The sequence below is a fragment of the Salvelinus sp. IW2-2015 genome, linkage group LG35 (genome assembly GCF_002910315.2).
Source record: "Salvelinus sp. IW2-2015 linkage group LG35, ASM291031v2, whole genome shotgun sequence".
NCBI classification, from domain to species: domain Eukaryota; kingdom Metazoa; phylum Chordata; class Actinopteri; order Salmoniformes; family Salmonidae; genus Salvelinus; species Salvelinus sp. IW2-2015.
Genome location: NC_036874.1, coordinates 20,439,825 through 20,458,291, shown reverse-complemented (window position 1 = coordinate 20,458,291; position 18,467 = coordinate 20,439,825). Strand labels below are relative to the sequence as shown.

The 18,467-nt window shown below is 43.8% G+C and overlaps 1 protein-coding gene across 7 annotated transcripts in view; it reads right to left on the bottom strand.

Moving 5' to 3' along the window:
• phactr4b (phosphatase and actin regulator 4b) overlaps window positions 1–18,467 on the bottom strand; it is an 82,532-nt gene that overhangs the window by 12,699 nt on the left and 51,366 nt on the right. For 4 of the 7 annotated variants that reach the window (XM_023980246.2, XM_023980243.2, XM_023980242.2 and 1 more), the window contains 4 exons: window positions 6,818–6,979; window positions 6,393–6,473; window positions 5,000–5,527; window positions 2,358–2,714 (listed from right to left, as the gene is read on the bottom strand). In XM_023980246.2, coding sequence (XP_023836014.1) covers window positions 2,358–2,714; window positions 5,000–5,527; window positions 6,393–6,473; window positions 6,818–6,979 — 1,128 coding nt within the window. Of the gene's footprint in view, window positions 1–2,357; window positions 2,715–4,999; window positions 5,528–6,392; window positions 6,474–6,817; window positions 6,980–8,169; window positions 8,429–15,892; window positions 16,129–18,467 lie in introns of those variants that run through there. The other 3 variants (XM_023980247.2, XM_023980248.2, XM_023980244.2) reach the window with 3 other exon arrangements.

The following is an 18,467-nucleotide window of genomic DNA, read 5'->3' as shown; positions in this document are numbered from 1 at the left end:
TACTTGCGTACTATTGTTTGTACAGATGAACGTGGTACCTTCAGGCATTTGGAAATTGCTCCCAAGGATGAACCAGACTTGTGGAGGTCTACAATTTGTTTTCCTAAGGTCTTGGCTGATTTCTTTTGATTTCCCATGATGTCAAGCAAAGAGGCATTGAGTTTGAAGGTAGGCCTTGAAATACATCCACAGGTACACCTCCAATTGACTCAAGTGATGTCAATTAGCCTATCAGAAGCTTCTAAAGTCATGACATAATTTTCTGGAATTTTCCAAGCTGTTTAAAGGCACAGTTAACTTAGTGTATGTACATTTCTGAGCCACTGGAAGTGAAATAATCTGTCTGTAAACAATTGTTGGAAAAATTACTTGTGTCATGCACAAAACTATAGTTTGTTAACAAGACATTTTTGGAGTGTTTGAAAAACAAGTTTTAATGACTCCAATCTAAGTGTATGTAAACTTCCAACTTCAACTAAGTACAAATTGTTGAATCCCACACCTTGCTTAGAAATGATAGAAATGATCACACGCATGTTTTACGAACATTTCTGTTCGTACGCAACATTGATAAATGAGGGCCCAGGCTACTAAACAGGTGATTGTAAAATGACTAGCCTAAGAAAACTGTGGAGGGGTAATCAATGTCTGTGTTATAATTAATACAGGTATTTGAATGGAATATTTCAAAAATTCATAGTTAACAATAGTTCCATGCCATTGTTTTCTCTACATTTTTGCACAACTAGCCCCATATAATTTCCAATATCTGGTCACCATAACTACACATACACTAGGGTGATGTTCATTAGGGCACACCGTAGCACACCATTTTAAAAACAGTCCAGGTAGTCCTTCCTGGTTTCAGACATTTTTTTAAACGTGTGGTGTCTAATGAACACGACCAAGGTGGATATGCTTACACTGAACGCACTACCAGCACCCAGAAGAAGAGGGTCTGTGTAATTAGAGTGTTACGCTAAGTGTCTGAGGGGCTTGTCTGGGCTGTGAGAGGGGCACCAAGTGGGGAAAGTGAAGAGAGGAAATCAAAACTCCTTCCGTTTCGGGCCCTCTAGGTTAGCCGTTGGAAGTAATCACTCTGTACCTAGCTAACTGTTAGGAATATTCCTAACTAACTAGTGGAATACCTTTGAAATACCTTTGAAAACAGTCACTACAGGCTCAGCTAGCATTCATATACAGTTTGATATGTTTCAACAACAGCTGGGGAAGCAATGATTGCATATTCAGTACCATGCCGGATGAGATTTTAAATCTACAAAACCTACAAGTATCCCATAACTTTTCCCAGTAATTTATGATAACCTTGGTTTGAACATTACCTAACAAAATGCACTGGCTAAAATGAATTGTAGACAATAACTGAACGTATTGTAATTCTACCAAATTATGAATGCAGAAAGTTTATCAACGAAGCAACTTCTTAATGTCATTTCTCCTTCCTGCTACATGACTACATCATGAAAAGCCCACATTTTTCAGAGTATTCTATGCCCCATTTTTTAACATATCCGACATGGTTTAATACATCGGAATTGTTTACATAATATGACAGCTGAAATGTCTACACACATTCTAGAACGTACATATGAAATAGCTTGACAGACTATAGATGGCGAATAGGTGACAAACGAGCGCACGGCAAATGACTTCCAAGCCTACTAGCTCCAGGCTAAACCAACCAACCAACCTACATGTAATAATGATACAGGAATTATATACAAAAAATGTGTTTAAACAGTCCTAAGGAAATAGGCGTATCAGATCTCAAAGAGAACAACAGTGAATAAAGTCAGACTCCCCTGACGAGAAATGCCCCTGTTAAAAACAAAAACAACAATATTGTCTTCGCATGGAGCTGAGCAGCAGCAGGCTCAGAGCCACCAGAGTCAGTGGGTTCCTGGGAGAGTACAATGCCAGGGAAAATCTGCTCTGCTGCTGCTGTCTAAAATAGTTCAGTCTTATTAAGTCATCGGCTGGGGAACAGCTGCTGGAGCCGCAGGGATAACATCATTATAAGGATGAGAGTGGCAAAGTGTGTGTGTGTGTGAGAGAATGGGTGCAACGTGCGCACGTGTTCTTTGTAGTAACCCCTATGCATGTAACATGAGTCTTCTGCAGACATGTATGCATATGACACGTGACTAGAAGTTACACGTGGAAGCTCCACTGATTGTGCATGTGCGCACGTGCACATGAGTGAATGTGTGTGTGCATTGATGCAAGCTGCACCTGGTCTCCTCTGGCATCTCATTAGCTAATTCTGCCATCCCGTGATTAAACAGGCAGCTGCGGTCCCTACTACTACAACCACCACAACTAGTACTACTACTCACCTAACATGGCAGCATTAACGCCCCTGTTGACGGGCTTGGGCAGTGGGAGGGGAGGCTGCTTGGTCACCTGGGGGGTGGAGGATGGAGCGAAGGACACTACTGCTGAAGATTGGGGGTTGGCGCCTGCAGAGGAGACAGTTCGGGCAGGCATTGCAACTGCAGAGGAAGAAGAGGAGGAAGAGTACGTGGTTGCAGGGTGGTTGGATGGGGTGTGGGATGAGGGTGACCCTTCGCTGCCGGGCTCGGGGGTGGAGCTCATCAGCCACTTGGGGGGCATAACGGACTGTTTGGGGGGCAGAGACTCTCGGAGAGTGTCCCGCAGCAAATCTGGATCAGGAACAAAATGGCTCTCCGATTCTGCAAAACACACAGCACACAAAACACATGTTACATAACATACATGTGTTAAAGAGCACTATACATTTAATAACTAATCATCATCATGAGAGACACATGAGCACATTCGTGTCAAAGACCGTACACACTGCTAGCCTTTTTGGACGTGTTTGGCTCTTTCAAAAATGGAAAAGATACTATCTCATCCCTAAAAAACATAAATGTTTCAGTCTTGGGTTGAAGCACTGAGCCAATTTGTGCTATTCACTCAGCCACTCTAGTGTGTGTGTGTGTGTGTGTGTGTGTGTGTCAAAAACCTTGTATGAGATTGTCATTATCAGGGGATCCGCTGTGTAGATAAACAGTGCTGTAATTACAGTACTAAACCCCCATTCCCCTAGCCCTCCACCCTGCTTCTTATCCCACGCCATTCCTCAAAGCTGAAGTTTATTTATAGACAAGTCTTTATCACACGCTGATGTCACAGAGAAAATAGGAAATAGTGCCTTCAGAAAGTATTCACACTCCTTTACTTTTTTCAAATGTTGTTGTGTTACAAAGTGGGATTAAAATGTGTCCTTTTTTGTCAATGATCTACACAAAATGCTCTAATGTCAAAGTGGAAGAAAAATTCTAACATTAGTTTTTTTTAATGGAAAATAAAACCATAATATATCTTCATTAGATAAGTATTCAACCCCTTGAGTCAATACATGTTAGAATCACCTTTGGCAGCAATTACAGCTCTGAGTCTCTGGCACACCTGGATGGTACAATATTTGGCCATTATTCTTTAAACAATTATTCAAACTCTGTCAAGTTGATCATTGCTAGACAGCAATTTCCAAGTCTTGCCACAGAGCCAATTTAAGTCAAAACTGTAACTAGGCCACTCAGGCACATTCAAGGTCGTCTTAGTAAGCAAGCCCAGTGTATATTATGGCCTTGTGTTTTGGGTAATTGTCCTGTTGAAAGGTGAATGTGTCTCCCAGTTTCTGTTGGAAAGTTTTTCCTCTAGGACTATGCCTGTGCTTAGCTCTATTCCATTTATTTTCATCCTAAAAAAAAACTCTAATCTTTGCCGATGACAAGCATACCCATAACATGATGCAGCCACCATGCTTGAAAATATGAAGAATGGTACTCCGTGGTGTGTTGGAATACAGGCTTCCTGTACAGGCTTTCTTTGCATTCTGTCATTTATGTTAGTATTGTGGAGTAACTACAATGTTGTTGAGCCATCCTCAGTTATCTCCTATCACAGCCATTAAAATCTAAACTCTAACAGTTTCCTTCCTCTCTGGCAACTGAGTTAGGAAGGGTGCCTGTATCTTTGTAGTGACTTATTTAGGCTTGCCATTACAAAAGGGTTGAACATTTATTGACGCAAGACCTTTCAGCTTTTCATTTTTTATTAATTTGTAAACTTCTCTAAAAACATAATTCCACTTTGACATTATGGGGCATTGTGTGTAAATCGGTGACACAAAATCGAAATTTAATCCATTTAAAATTCAGGTTATAACAACAAACGTGGAAAAAGTCAAGGGTGTGAATACCTTCTGAAGGCACTGTAGGTCAGAGAAAACCGAGGGAGAGAGAAAAGGGGAGAAAAGGAGAGAGAGAGAGAGAAAGCCAGAAGATTAAGATATAAATCAGGGAGAGTATAAGATCTAAAATAGACACTAAAGGCCATTTAGCTCAGTGTGTAATAGCTGGAATGGTATCAATTAGCTTTAGCTCTTCAGCAGGGTTACAGTTGAGCTGACAGGCATTAGCTTTTAAGGACAGGAATGGTTAAAACGATAGTGCCGCATTAATTACGAAAGGAGAAGATGAGCTATTCCCTCTATTCCCTTCTGTTCCCGAATAAGACGCATAGCTGGAGCAGGACTCAGGGGAGCAAAGAGGCTCCGAGACTCCTGTCTATATCTGGGGCCAAACCAGAGGACTGAAGAGGAGGAAGATTGACTGGAGAGAGGGCAGTCAGAAAACCAGGCTCCAGGTAGAAGTTGCCCTTATGCAAAGATCTAGGATCAGCTGATCCTTTTCAAATCTTCCATTAGGGGGAAAAACACAAACCTTAGATCAGTGTCTAAGGACAGCTTCACCCTACTCCACAGAATAAGGCCGTGTGTGTGTGTCAAATCAAATTTGATTGGTCTCATACACATATTTAGGAGATGTTATTGCGTGTGTAGCGAAATGCTTGTGTTCCTAGCGTCAACAGTGCAGCAATATCTAACAAGTCACAACAATACACACATATCTAAAAGTAAAATAATGTGTTGGTGTTAATAGCTCACCTCTACGGGCCCTTCCCTCCTCTGCGGACGCGTGCCGGGGGAGGGTGGGTTTCCATGCCGTCTCAGCAGGGCGACTCCTCCTACCGTCCTCTGATGGCGCCTTCTGCAGGCCCGGCCGCTTGTCTCCGTCAGAAGGGTGGAGTCTGCCCCCACGTCTACCCTCCTCCTGTCCCATCCCCTGCACCTGGCCCATCGCCTGGCCCTGCCAGGCCATGTTAGACTTCCATTCCCCCTCCCCCTGGGACCGTACTGCTCCACCTCCTCGCCGGCCCTCCTCCTGCTGTCCGGAGCCTCTGGGGCCACCCTGGTCCCCATGGAGTTCTACATCCGGGGGGAATCGGACCCTGCGGTCCTCTATCTGGGGCAGCCAGGCTGGGTTCACCTTAAAGTCTGAGGGGTTCATCCCAAGGTCTGAGGGGGGTCTTGTCTGGTTCTCCTGCCCTCTGCCCCCTCCACCACCACCACCCACGGGCAGGGTGTGGCCATTCTTCACGTAGGACTGTTTGAGGCTGTGAGGATCGTCCCCATCTGTCACAAAAATGGATACAAGCAGTGAGACTTTCCATACAGAGTCACTCACACATGAGAAGATCTATAAACTAGCACTACTTTGAGTCACTAACCAAGTGTGAGGGAGGGGTTAGTCAGAAATCTAACAAAGCCATTATCTCTACTCAAAATGTTCTGCATATTTGAGTATAAATGGTGAAACTTAATTGGCTTGTTGAAATAGGGCACATGATGGACTTTTGGATTGGGTCCCTCTGTGCATCTGGACATGATTTCACAGGCCCCTTCAGAATGAGAGGTTTGAGAAAGGTGTCCTAACTGCCAAACCCTTTGGATCAGAGCTCTGGCCATGGAGGGAAATATGTTTAATAAACGGGCCTCTGCAACACGGCAGAGTGAGTAAGAGCACAGAACACACTTACTGTAAAAGATATTTCGCTGCAGGGCGCAATTCGTTCCACTTTCCCCAGCTCAAGAAAAACACCAATTAATTTTCTTCCAAAAATATACAGTTATACTGTTGAAAAGGAGCATGAGAGTGAATTTGCCTTTCTTCAACTGCCATTGAGTGTGCTGAATTTGAAGCCGTTACTCATCGACTATGCTGTCTGTGTAGGTGTGATAGCCCTGGACTTTTGTCTGATAAAGATAAAGCCATTTCCAATTTGCTCCCTCCCCCTTGGCTGCCAAAACCCTTAAATGTTTGTAGATCTGAAGGGTCTGGATAGGTATATGCAGGGTAGCGGTGGAGCGTCCACCATGTTGCTTACACTTTACAGATATAGAAACATTGAAAATGTTAGGAGGAAGGAGTAGGGAGCCAACTGGAACTGGCTGATTGAGTCATGTGAGTGAGTGACATCACCAGCGGCAGCACTCTTACCATTCTCTGAGAGCTCCTTCAGCACTCCCTGTTCTATAAGCTCCTGCCTCGGTCGCCTCATCGACATCTTTCTCTCCAGAACTGCCGTCAACACACAGAATTTAAGCCAGTGCATTAACGCACTGAGTTTTCCCCCCAGATTTCTTCCAGATAGCATATAAAACCGAAGATAATATTTCAAATTTTAGTGTGTCATTTCACGTTCCAGAAGTCAAAGATGTAAGTTTACAGATCTTCAGATAAAAAGGATATTATTCTAACCACTATAACAATTGTCTTGTTTAAGCAGACTGAACTGGACACACTGGAAAAGGCCATGGCATGTACATATCACCAGGAGACAGTAAAACACACTGAAAGGCGTTTGATAAAGATTGAATGCAACACGTAAAAACTAACAAACACAATGAAGCCGGAACACAAACCTTCTGAAGTTTCCGTAAACTTCTCGCTGCTTTTCTTCTTCCTCCACTTCCATGGTTTGAAGATCTTGCCGAGGGTAGAGAACTTGCCCTTGCCCTTGCATGGGAGAGGGGTGCTGTCCCCATCTCCCTCTGTCGTGTTGTGCAGGTGGTCAACTTCATCAACTGGAGTAATGGAGTCAGAGAGAGAAGAATGGAGAGTCAAGAAACATTGGTGAAATATGACAACCATATCTGGGCATCTACAACATAACAACAGCACAGAGAGCAGAGGTAACCAGAACCCAGACAATTTCACAGTAGCCTAGCTGAGCTCTAACTCAGGCGAGCAAAACCTTGTGCACAAGCTGCTGTTTAGCCTGGCCCATGCACTCCGAGTAAAGTGGAGAAATAGCCTATAGCCTAACTGAGCTAGACTGACACCCATATGCACTCAGAATAAAGTGCAGAAGAACATTAGCCTAGCTATGCTAGACTGACACCAATACCCATTTGCTTTATCTTGGCCAGGTCACAATTGTAAATGAGAACTTGTTCTCAACTTGCCTACCTGGTTAAATAAAGGTAAAATAAATATACACCATGAGTAAAGAACATGGGAGGGCCAGGCTCATTAGAAAGGTTATTATCTTTAGCTCAGAGCTCTGGGACTGTGTGTGCTTTGGCAGGGTGATGGTGAAAGCTCATGTACTCCTCCACACATTCACAACAAAGTAACCAACAGCTTTGGGAAGGGAGAGTCCCTCTTGCACTGGCCTCCGTCCATAGCTTCCCACAGTCAAGAGTCTCACATTCCTCCCTACTGGGAGAATATTGTTATCAGCCTTTCAACACCAACAGGCTATGTGGAAGCACACATACACACATTTTTCACGAACAAATACACATTTAAAAATGATTTGGGAGGTAGGACTCGCTCTTTGGCGTCTCTTTCCGAGACACGCACAGACATCCAGCTGCCATGGTAACAGCTCAGGTGACTGACAGGCTGACAGACAAGGTGCTGAGCTTCACAAGGCCTCACACAGAACATCTCTGTGAGCCAGGTTCCTCTAAGGTTGAGGTTTTAATTCAGCAGACATAATATTTACTGTGTAGAAGGGCTGGGGCAAAACAACCAACCAGTCCCACAAAAACAGGATGTCCTGGCAATAATACTACTACAGCAATTCGGTTCACACAACAACGCACGCGTAAAAAAAAACTATATTTGCCAGCTGCTGATGGGCAGAGGTAATAATACTATACAAAACCTTCCTTCAAAAGACCAGAAGTGGAGGAATAGGAAACATGTCAAAAGGTGGAAATGGGCTCCAAAGCAGGGTCGTGGAGGTTATATTACAGAGCTAGTCTACCTGGGTGAGAGCTCAGGGTCCAGCTTCCATGGTGGTGGGACTTGAGGCAACATGCCATGAGGAAGCAGAAGGTTGTGTTGAAAACCTCAAACTCTTGTCCCTAGTCGATCCCAACACCCTAGGTAGGGAGGGGATGGGGGCGGCTGTGACAGCGCAGAGACCCACAGCAGGCTTCTAAACCACATGGGGACAAAACGTCAAAGTTCAGAGGCCAGCTCCAAACAATATACAGTGGGGAGAACAAGTATTTGATACACTGCCGATTTTGCAGGTTTTCCTACTTACAAAGCATGTAGAGGTCTGTAATTTTTATCATAGGTACACTTCAACTGTGAGAGACGGAATCTAAATCCAGAAAATCACATTGTATGATTTTTAAGTAATTAATTTGCATTTTATTGCATGACATAAGTATTTGATACATCAGAAAAGCAGAAGTTAATATTTTTGGGACAGAAACCTTTGTTTGCAATTACAGAGATCATACGTTTCCTGTAGTTCTTGACCAGGTTTGCACACACTGCTGCAGCGATTTTGGCCCACTCCTCCATACAGACCTTCTCCAGATCCTTCAGGTTCGGGGCTGTCGCTGGGCAATACGGACTTTCAGCTCCCTCCAAAGATTATCTATTGGGTTCAGGTCTGGAGACTGGCTATGCCACTCCAGGACCTTGAGATGCTTCTTACGGAGCCACTCCTTAGTTGCCCTGGCTGTGTGTTTTGGGTCGTTGTCATGCTGGAAGACCCAGCCACGACCCATCTTCAATGCTCTTACTGAGGGAAGGAGTTTGTTGGCCAAGATTTCGCGATACATGGCCCATCCATCCTCCCCTCAATACGGTGCAGTCGTCCTGTCCCCTTTGCAGAAAAACATCCCCAAAGAATGATGTTTCCACCTCCATGCTTCACGGTTGGGATGGTGTTCTTGGGTTGTACTCATCCTTCTTCTTCCTCCAAACACGGCGAGTGGAGTTTAGACCAAAAAGCTCTATTTTTGTCTCATCAGACCACATGACCTTCTCCCATTCCTCCTCTGGATCATCCAGATGGTCATTCGCAAACTTCAGACGGGCCTGGACATGCGCTGGCTTGAGCAGGGGGACCTTGCGTGCGCTGCAGGATTTTAATCCATGACGGCGTAGTGTGTTACTAATGGTTTTCTTTGAGACTGTGGTCCAACTCTCTTCAGGTCATTGACCAGGTCCTGCCCGTTGTTTCTGGGCTGATCCCTCACCTTCCTCATGATCATTGATGCCCCACGAGGTGAGATCTTGCATGGAGCCCAGACCGAGGGTGATTGACCGTCATCTTGAACTTCTTCCATTTTCTAATAATTGCGCCAACAGTTGTTGCCTTCTCACCAAGCTGCTTGCCTATTGTCCTGTAGCCCGTCCCAGCCTGTGCAGGTCTACAATTTTATCCCTGATGTCCTTACACAGCTCTCTGTCTTGGCCATTGTGGAGAGTTTGGAGTCTGTTTGATTGAGTGTGTGGACAGGTGTCTTTTATACAGGTAACAAGTTTCAAACAGGTGCAGTTAATACAGGTAATGAGTGGAGAACAGGAGGGCTTCTTAAAGAAAAACTTACAGGTCTGTGAGAGCCGGAATTCTTACTGGTTGGTAGGTGATCAAATACTTATGTCATGCAATAAAATGCAAATTAATTACTTAAAAATCATACAATGTGATTTTCTGGATTTTTTTTTAGATTCCGTCTCTCACAGTTGATGTGTACCTATGATAAAAATTACAGACCTCTACATGCTTTGTAAGTAGGAAAACCTGCAAAATCGGCAGTGTATCAAATACTTGTTCTCCCCACTGTACATCCAGCTCCTCAGGAAGTTACAAAAACCAGTGGATTCAGGTTATGATGTGCAAAGAACGAGTTGCTAAATGCAGTTGTCTAACACACACTCCCCTGGTTCTCATACACTCAGGCACAGCAGGCTCTGGCAGAGCGGTTTGCCGCTGACAAGGAGAGCACGGCAGGCAGGTCAGCTAAAATCCACTCAAGCAGGATAAGTGCGGGCCGACACACTCCAGATCCACAGTGGGTTGACTGACTGATACTACCAGAAACACACAGCAGCAGAACATTCACTCCATTCAGCTGGTAGCAAGAAACACAGTTGATTCTTATCACAGAGATTGGAAAGGTGACCAAATGGATCCTTCCATACCCAAAAGGGTGCCTGAAGAGTGAGTGGAGGTCCGGTGTGTGTAGACTGTCTGCAGCTGTTGACTCGGACAGAGGAAGGGGAGGGTGAGGTCTGGGAAACACAGGGAGGAAACGGCACTCCACCCTGATCCTAACTGTGACAGAACAAAGACAACCTCCACCCCTCACACATCTTACTGTACTGGACATGGAAACAGAGAGCCTGTTTCAACTGATAGCCTGCATTGTAGGCTATAAAGCACACAGACATTTACATTTACATTTAAGTCATTTAGCAGACGCTCTTATCCAGAGCGACTTACAAATTGGTGCATTCACCTTATGATATCCAGTGGACAACCCACTTTACAATAGTGCATCTAACTCTTTTAAGGGGGGGGTTAGAAGGATTACTTTATCCTATCCTAGGTATTCCTTAAAGAGGTGGGGTTTCAGGTGTCTCCGGAAGGTGGTGATTGACTCCGCTGACCTGGCGTCGTGAGGGAGTTTGTTCCACCCTGGGGTGCCAGAGCAGCGAACAGTTTTGATGGGCTGAGCGGGAACTGTACTTCCTCAGAGGTAGGAGGGCGAGCAGGCCAGAGGTGGATGAACGCAGTGCCCTTGTTTGGGTGTAGGGCCTGATCAGAGCCTGAAGGTACGGAGGTGCCGTTCCCCTCACAGCTCCGTAGGCAAGCACCATGGTCTTGTAAGGACATAATATTAAGTGATAACCCGAGAAGGCGGTGTTGGAGGATATATTGGCACGGGGTTAGATAATTGTGCCAATATATCCTTCAAACACCGGCTTCGAGGGCATTATCACTTTATACAATGGGTTACCAACAATATTCAAATAATGATTGACATATTTTCATTAACTTTATTTGATGAATTTATTTTTACATTTTAAGTCATTTAGCAGACGCTCTTATCCAGAGCGACTTACAAATTGGAAAGTTCATACATATTCATCCTGGTCCCCCCGTGGGGAATGAACCCACAACCCTGGCGTTGCAAGCGCCATGCTCTACCAACTGAGCCACACGGGACCTGTGAATTTATTCATACTATTTCATCCTTCCACAAGATATAGTCCCGACACAAATCTAGGGTTGCTACCCAAGCTGGCTGGTCGTTCATTCTATCGGTTCGGTTGCTGGAGACGTGACCCAGTCGTTCAGTCTAAATGTTCCATTGCCATACTGGCTGGCAACGTTCTTATCCCTTGCTTACTAGCTAGGCAACTACGGCAACTACAGTGCAGCCAGAAGAACAGCAAAATAGCTGCACTTGAATTTGTTTAAGCTGTTTTCTAGGGACATTTATTTGTATGCATCCGTAAAAATGAGCTAATGAGGCACGATTTCGCCTGGCATAGAAAATGTGCTCACTTGTCAGGACACTGTTGTTCAGAAGAGCTAGCCTATAACACAGCTAACACAATCACTTCAAACTGAAGCTGGAAAGACTGCAAACTAGCTGCACTTCATTTCGTAAAAAAAAAATTCAAATGACATTTCTTTGTATATATCCATAAAAATGATTCAAGCTGATTCATGATTTKGACTGGCTGAGAAACGCTGCCTGCCTGCCTGGCTGTCTCATTCCGATTCCCGACACATTCATTACTATGGGACAGCTGAAAATCACATTTGAATATTGAAACAATGTTGCAAACGTCGTAGAGACAGAGAGCAAGGTTAATACAAATCTCAGAGGTTSAAAACTAAATGTTAGTCTAAAAGAAATGTGAAATAATGTCTAGATGCTTTTAATAGTCGAGATCAAGTTTATAAATTGCCTGGCTGGGCTGATGAGACAGTGGATTGCGCTGTCAGATTTTTATGTAAAAACAAAGGACTCAGAGAGGTCTGGATGACAAGTTCAAAGTGAATGATGCAGTYACAGCCAGGATACCAGTCTAGACAGTTCTGTCCAATCAGGAAGCCAGCGCATCTAGAGCTTSCCAATAAGGAAACAGGGTCAGACTTGGTCGTCACTAGTTATGTTACATTCACAAATAATAAAAAAATAAATCGCTCCTCAACAGAAATAGGGAACCAACAAAATGAGCCTCTGACAACCAGAACYAAACAGGTGGGGTTTTAAAATGGGTTCTGAAAGGCATCCATGGGGGTGCCTACTGACTGGGTGCTGGCCAAACAAACTCGAGTAGGGTCTTAAACACCCACCATGTGTAACCGATGTGAAATGGCAGCTAGTTAGCGGTGGTGCGCGCTAATAGGGTTTCAATCGGTGACGTAACTTGCTCTGAGACCTTGAAGTAGTTGTTCCCATTGCTCTGCAAGGGCCGCGGCTTTTGTGGAGTGATGGGTAACGATGCTTCGTGGGTGACTGTTGTTGATGTGTGCAGAGGGTCCCTGGTTCGAGCCCAGGTAGGGGCGAGGAGAGGGACGGAAGCAATACTGTTACACCATGGACGCCCACTAGATTTGTCGCATCCACAACTAAATAGGACCAACCTCGAAAACAAAAACCAAAGCCTGTAACAGTTACCACAGCCACAAAGTCATAAGTGTCACGCCCTGACCATAGATTGTTTTGTATGTTTCTATGTTTTGTTTGGTCAGGGTGTGATGTGGGTGGGCATTCTATGTTGTATGTCTAGGTTGTCTTTTTCTATGTGTGTGGCCTAGTATGGTTCTCAATCAGAGGCAGGTGTCAGTCGTTGTCTCTGATTGGGAGCCATATTCATTCCTTTGTGTTTTGTGGGTGGTTGTATCCTGTGTTAGTGTTTTCACCATACGGGACTGTTTCGGGTTGTTTGTTTTGTATTTTTGTTATTTTGTTCTGTTTGATTGATTAAATTATCATTATGGACACTTACCACGCTGCGTATTGGTCCGATCCTTGCTACTCCTCGTCAGACGAAGAGGACGAAACCCGTTACATTAAGTTCCACCTATTTCTACAATTTTTCTTAAAATACAATTTTAAACCTAACCTTATGCCTAATCTTAAATTAAGAATATTTTTCATAAATTTTTACGATATAGCCAATTTCAACTTTGTGGCTTTACTATCTAGTGTAAACCGCCAGACTGGGATGATCTCAAAGCAATGCTAATAGCCACACCTCAGACTAGTGATGGGAAGTTTACTAGTCGGAGTTGTGGACGTTTCTACTCATTTAGTCAAAAGAACAAATCTTGACTAATTTTGTTCAGTTCAAAAGAATGATTAAAATAAATAAAAATAACTAGAGTTAAACTAAAAATAAATAGGCCTAAGTGGTGGTCATTAGGGGAAATTCTTATAAATGTGAATGTCCAGTTGCAGGTGGTTCTACAAAACAAAAAATCAGAAAGCTATTAAATCCATGTTTTGTACCGCGCTGGGAGGTTCTTCACCGACACACATCTAGCATTTCCCAGCGTCATTGCAGGAACTAGTCGTTTCTAGTAGTAGACGACAGCAAGTTACACAGTGCGACCAAAACAAAGATCTACACACATGCAAGTCATCTCTCGCTCGATACAAAACATGGTTTCAATATTTTTTTTTGTAGAATCAAACCAAATGTTATTTGTCACATGCGCCGAATACAACCGGTGTAGACCTTACAGTGAAATGCTTTCTTACAAGCACTTAACCAACAATGCAGTTTTAAGAAAATATATTTTTATAAAGTAAGAGATAAGAATAACAAATAATTAAAGAGCAGCAGTATAACAATAGCAGGACTATATACAGGGGGTACTGGTACGGAGTCAATGTGCAGGGGACACCGTTGTCGAAGTAATATGTACATGTAGGTAGTTATTAAAGTGACTAAGCATAGATAATAACAGAGAATAGCAGCAGCGTAGAAGAGGGGTGGGGGGGCAATGCAAATAGTCTGGGTAGCTATTTGATTACATGTTCAGGAGTCTTAGAGCTTGGGGGTAGAAGCTGTTTAGAAGCCCCTTGGACCTAGACTTGGCACTCCGGTACCGCTTGCCGTGCGGTAGCAGAGAGAACAGTCTATGACTAGGGTGGCTGAAATCGGACAATTTTTACAGCCTTCCTCTGACACCGCCTGGTATAGAGGATGGCACGAAGCCTGGCCCCGGTGATGTACTGGCACTACCCTCTGTAGTGCCTTGCGGTCGGAGGCCGAGCAGTTGCCATACCAGGCAGTGATGCAACCCGTCAGGATGCTCTCGATGGAGTAGCTGTAAAACCTTTTGAGGATCTGAGGACGGCATGCCAAATCTTTTCAGTCTCCTGGGGGTGATAAGGTTGTCATGCCCTCTTCACGACTGTCTTGGTGTGCTTGGACCATGTTAGTTTGTTGGTGAGGTGGATGCCAAGGAACTTGAAGCTCTCAACCTGCTCCACTACAGCCCTGTCAATGAAAATGGGGGCGTGCTCAGCAACTGGACAAACATTTATAAGATAACCTTTTACCCGAAACGAGAAAAGTATTGCCAAGAGCAGGTTAGTTGAAAAATCCATGGTGTCATTTTGTATAAGCTAAGCTGTAACGTTGAGTATGGAAACATCGTTATGTAACATATCTTGCGTAAAAAAACGGTAGTTAATTATGATCCAGGTTTAGCCTCAGCCCCTTGACTTGCAGGAGCAGTCAGGTGAGCACGTGGTGGAGAGCAGATCGTGTTGTTTTAAGGGCCTCAGCAGCAGGCCCGCTGCCTCGAGCAGCCTGATCACTTACACAAGAGTCTGCTTCCGCAAGGAAAGCCCACCCTCTCCATCCCTAAACTAGTCACCTTCCATGTTTTGAAATGGAGCCTAGATAAGCTTTGACTAGTCACTAGTGGGTGGTACCAGAGAGGTAATTCCAATACCTACAGTTATTGGTTGAAAAGATAGCCATTTCAAAACCTGGTTTTGTGTACTTGTGCCTACACACCGGGTCTGACTGGCCATGTGGCATTTCAAATGCCAGATGGGCTGGTTGATTTTTTTCTGTAACTTGTTATTGGCACACTAGGCTGATTATTCGCGGGTTGCCATACTTCATCTCTATAAAATAATAATACTACCCAACCTCATAGGCTTAACCTCCGTGGGATAACAGACCACAACAATACTGAGGGAAGGGGGATGCAATGGCTCCAAAAAAGCACATAATAACGCCCTACACATTGACAGACAATCCTATTTCCAGTAATCCCTCAGAACTTTTTTTCAATATCTCACAGTTTACTGCCGCAAACAGTGAGGCATGTGTTTGTGCGGCTAATCTTTTTGTTTTGCACACAGCACTTCAGAAGGGTATCCTGCACTCAGTAATGTGGGTGCAAGCACACACACAACTGATATTCATCCACATGATCCCAGTGATTTTTAGCATTTCCTGTGGTAAAGAGAGAAATAAAGAGTGCAACATTGTTGATTACACAATCTCCTGCTCCGCCTCTCCTCTGCCCTCTCTCCTTCGCAGCTAAGATGTTGAAAAAAAAACTAGAAAAACTGAACACTAAGGATTGTATTATAATTGAGTGAAAGTGCTTGAGTGTATTTATAAAAGGTGCTTGTGTGTACTTGTGAGACTGATTATAGAGCATGTGTATGTGAGTGAGTAAGCTAGAAACTCACCGCTTCGGTGGATGTGTTGGTCCTGAGCTGGGGTCTCCAGAGGAAGGCTCTGTCCCATGATCCAGCCCCAGAGGGGCCTCTTTTGCTCTTTCTACCCAGGAATAGGCACTCCGTGCTGGGCAGAGGAGGAGCACACCTGGTCCACAGCTTGTTCAACCAAGTTCCCTGGTCTCCTCTTTCCCGGACACCTCTGTCTACTTTGCCAGCAACTCTGTGCGACTTTCTTTACCCTCTACCTCTTTTGGTATACTCCTCCCACTCTCCCTCCCTCTTTCGGTCTCTGTAAGACCTACCCTCCCTGCTCCCTTGAAGTGCTCCCCACCCTCTCCCACTGACCCTCCCTCCTTGGTTCTCTGGGCCGGTCAGCATTCACAGACGGATGCCTATCATTCCTTTGAGCTGCACTGGTGGTGTATAAATATGCGTTTGTATTTTAGTGTGTTTGTGTGTGTGAGAGAGTGACATAATTTACCAACATTCTCTGGCTAACCTCTCAGGCTTTAGCCCTTCATATATGCCCACCACAGTGGGATCCTTTCTTCACAGGATCTCTTTCCACTTTGAATGGGGCACTCAGCAGCTTAATAGACCAAAACCAGTAGTAATGAAAGTAGTTTCAGCGGTGTGCTCTGACTGCTCATGTGACCTGACAGTGGCAAGATCCAGGTCAAAGGTTAAATAATGACACCCACTGAGGTATTCATATTCTGTCTCTATGGAGCCACCATATGGATGTACAGCATGAGCAGGAGGCTCCTAACAGCAACTCTGCCAGTAGGGCTGAGAGGTGTGAGTAGTCACAGAGAACTGCAAGGATGGGCCACTGTCCAAGAGAGAAAAATCGGGAAAAAATATAGACAGTAGTACCTTCTCTCTCTCTCACTTCCGACATAGAAATGAAATTGTTTAAAGCTGAAAAACCAGAGCAGGTACAAAGCTACTAGCTTGTCCTTTGGGAGAGATATCTATTTCTATCTGTGCCCTCTATCAATGGAGATGTAGTTCAGCTAGAGCAGAAACTTCCTTCTCTCTCTGAGACCACACAGCATTCCATCAGCAGAAATGTCGCTAGTACTGCTGAGGAGGTCATGGGCTGGCAGGTAGCCTAGCGGTTAAGAGCAGAAAGGTTGCTGGTCTGAATCCCCGAGCTGACTAGGTAAAAAATCTGTTGACGTGCCCTCGAGCTAGGCACAACCCTAATTGCTCCTGTAAGTCGCACTGGATAAGAGCGTCTGCTAAATGACTAAAATGTAAATGTGAAAAATGAATGCACAATGGCGAGCCATTCAAAATGGCCGCGTATGCTTCACAAAAGCCTTCTTCACATTCACTTCCAGTCAGCACTCATGACAAGAGCAATATTGAGATGATACTGGATCGTTCCATGTCATTTCAGCAAGCCATGACAACCATGTTGACCTGGCCACTGTTTCAAATGCAAACTTTTAAGCATGAGAATGCATTACATAGGATATGAAGAAACAATACTCTTAGCTGCAGCTTCATACTATACTGAACAAAAATATAAACGCAACATGTAAAGCATTGGTCCCATGTTTCATGAGCTGAAAGAAAATATTCCAGAAATGTTCCATATGCACAAAGCTTGTTTCTCTCAAATTTGTGTACATCCTTGTTAGTGAGAATTTCTCCTTTGCCAAGATATGCCACACCTGTCAGGTGGATGGATTATCAAGAAGCTGATTAAAAAGCATGATCATTACACAGGTGCACCTTGTGCTGGGGACAATAAAAGGCCACACTAAAAAGTGCAGTTGTCACACAACACAATGCCACAGATTGAGGGAGCGTGCAATTGGTATGCTGACTGTAGGAATGTCCACCACAACTGTTGCTGTAATGTATTGAAAACAAAGTCACTAAAAACAGACACCCCTTTATTATTATTTTTTTAAACCAATTTGTTTACGTATGTCTGAATTAATCTAAAATATTATATTCTACATGCTTTAGCATTAGTAGTCCATCAGGCCAATAGATGGCGATGTTGCACTGTGGTAGTCAGGAAAAACAGCAAGTTCTGGCCAAGTGCACGCACCATTCTTCAGAATAAAGAAAGCATCAAAACTTTGCAGATGTAAACTTGTCCGTTCTTTTTAACAGAACTTCCAAACGTTCTAATATCAAAAAAATATGTAATAACATGCAATTTAACAACTTTGTCAAAGTATTATCACGTTATCTGGAGTGTGGACGTTTAGTGCAGACAGTGCGGGTGCATGAGAGAAAGACGATTTTACGTTGGTGCCACTATCTTAAAGCTGAATGTATTGTTGTCAGTTTTCTTTATTGGTAGCAGTTTGTAGAAAAACATTCAGTTATTTTTGTCTTCATATATAAGTGTTTTTATTGTATGAACATGAAATACATTGTGGTTTTCATGTGAAATCATACAGTAGACAGGGTTATTTGTGGAACATTTTTGAATTCTGCTTTAGGTAAAGTGCATTTATGCAGTGTATTTTAAAGTGTGCACTTGTTTGATGGTAATGTTTTAAAAGTACGAAGAAGAAAATAGACAATTGAACAAGAGAAAAAAAACATTCTTCAGAAT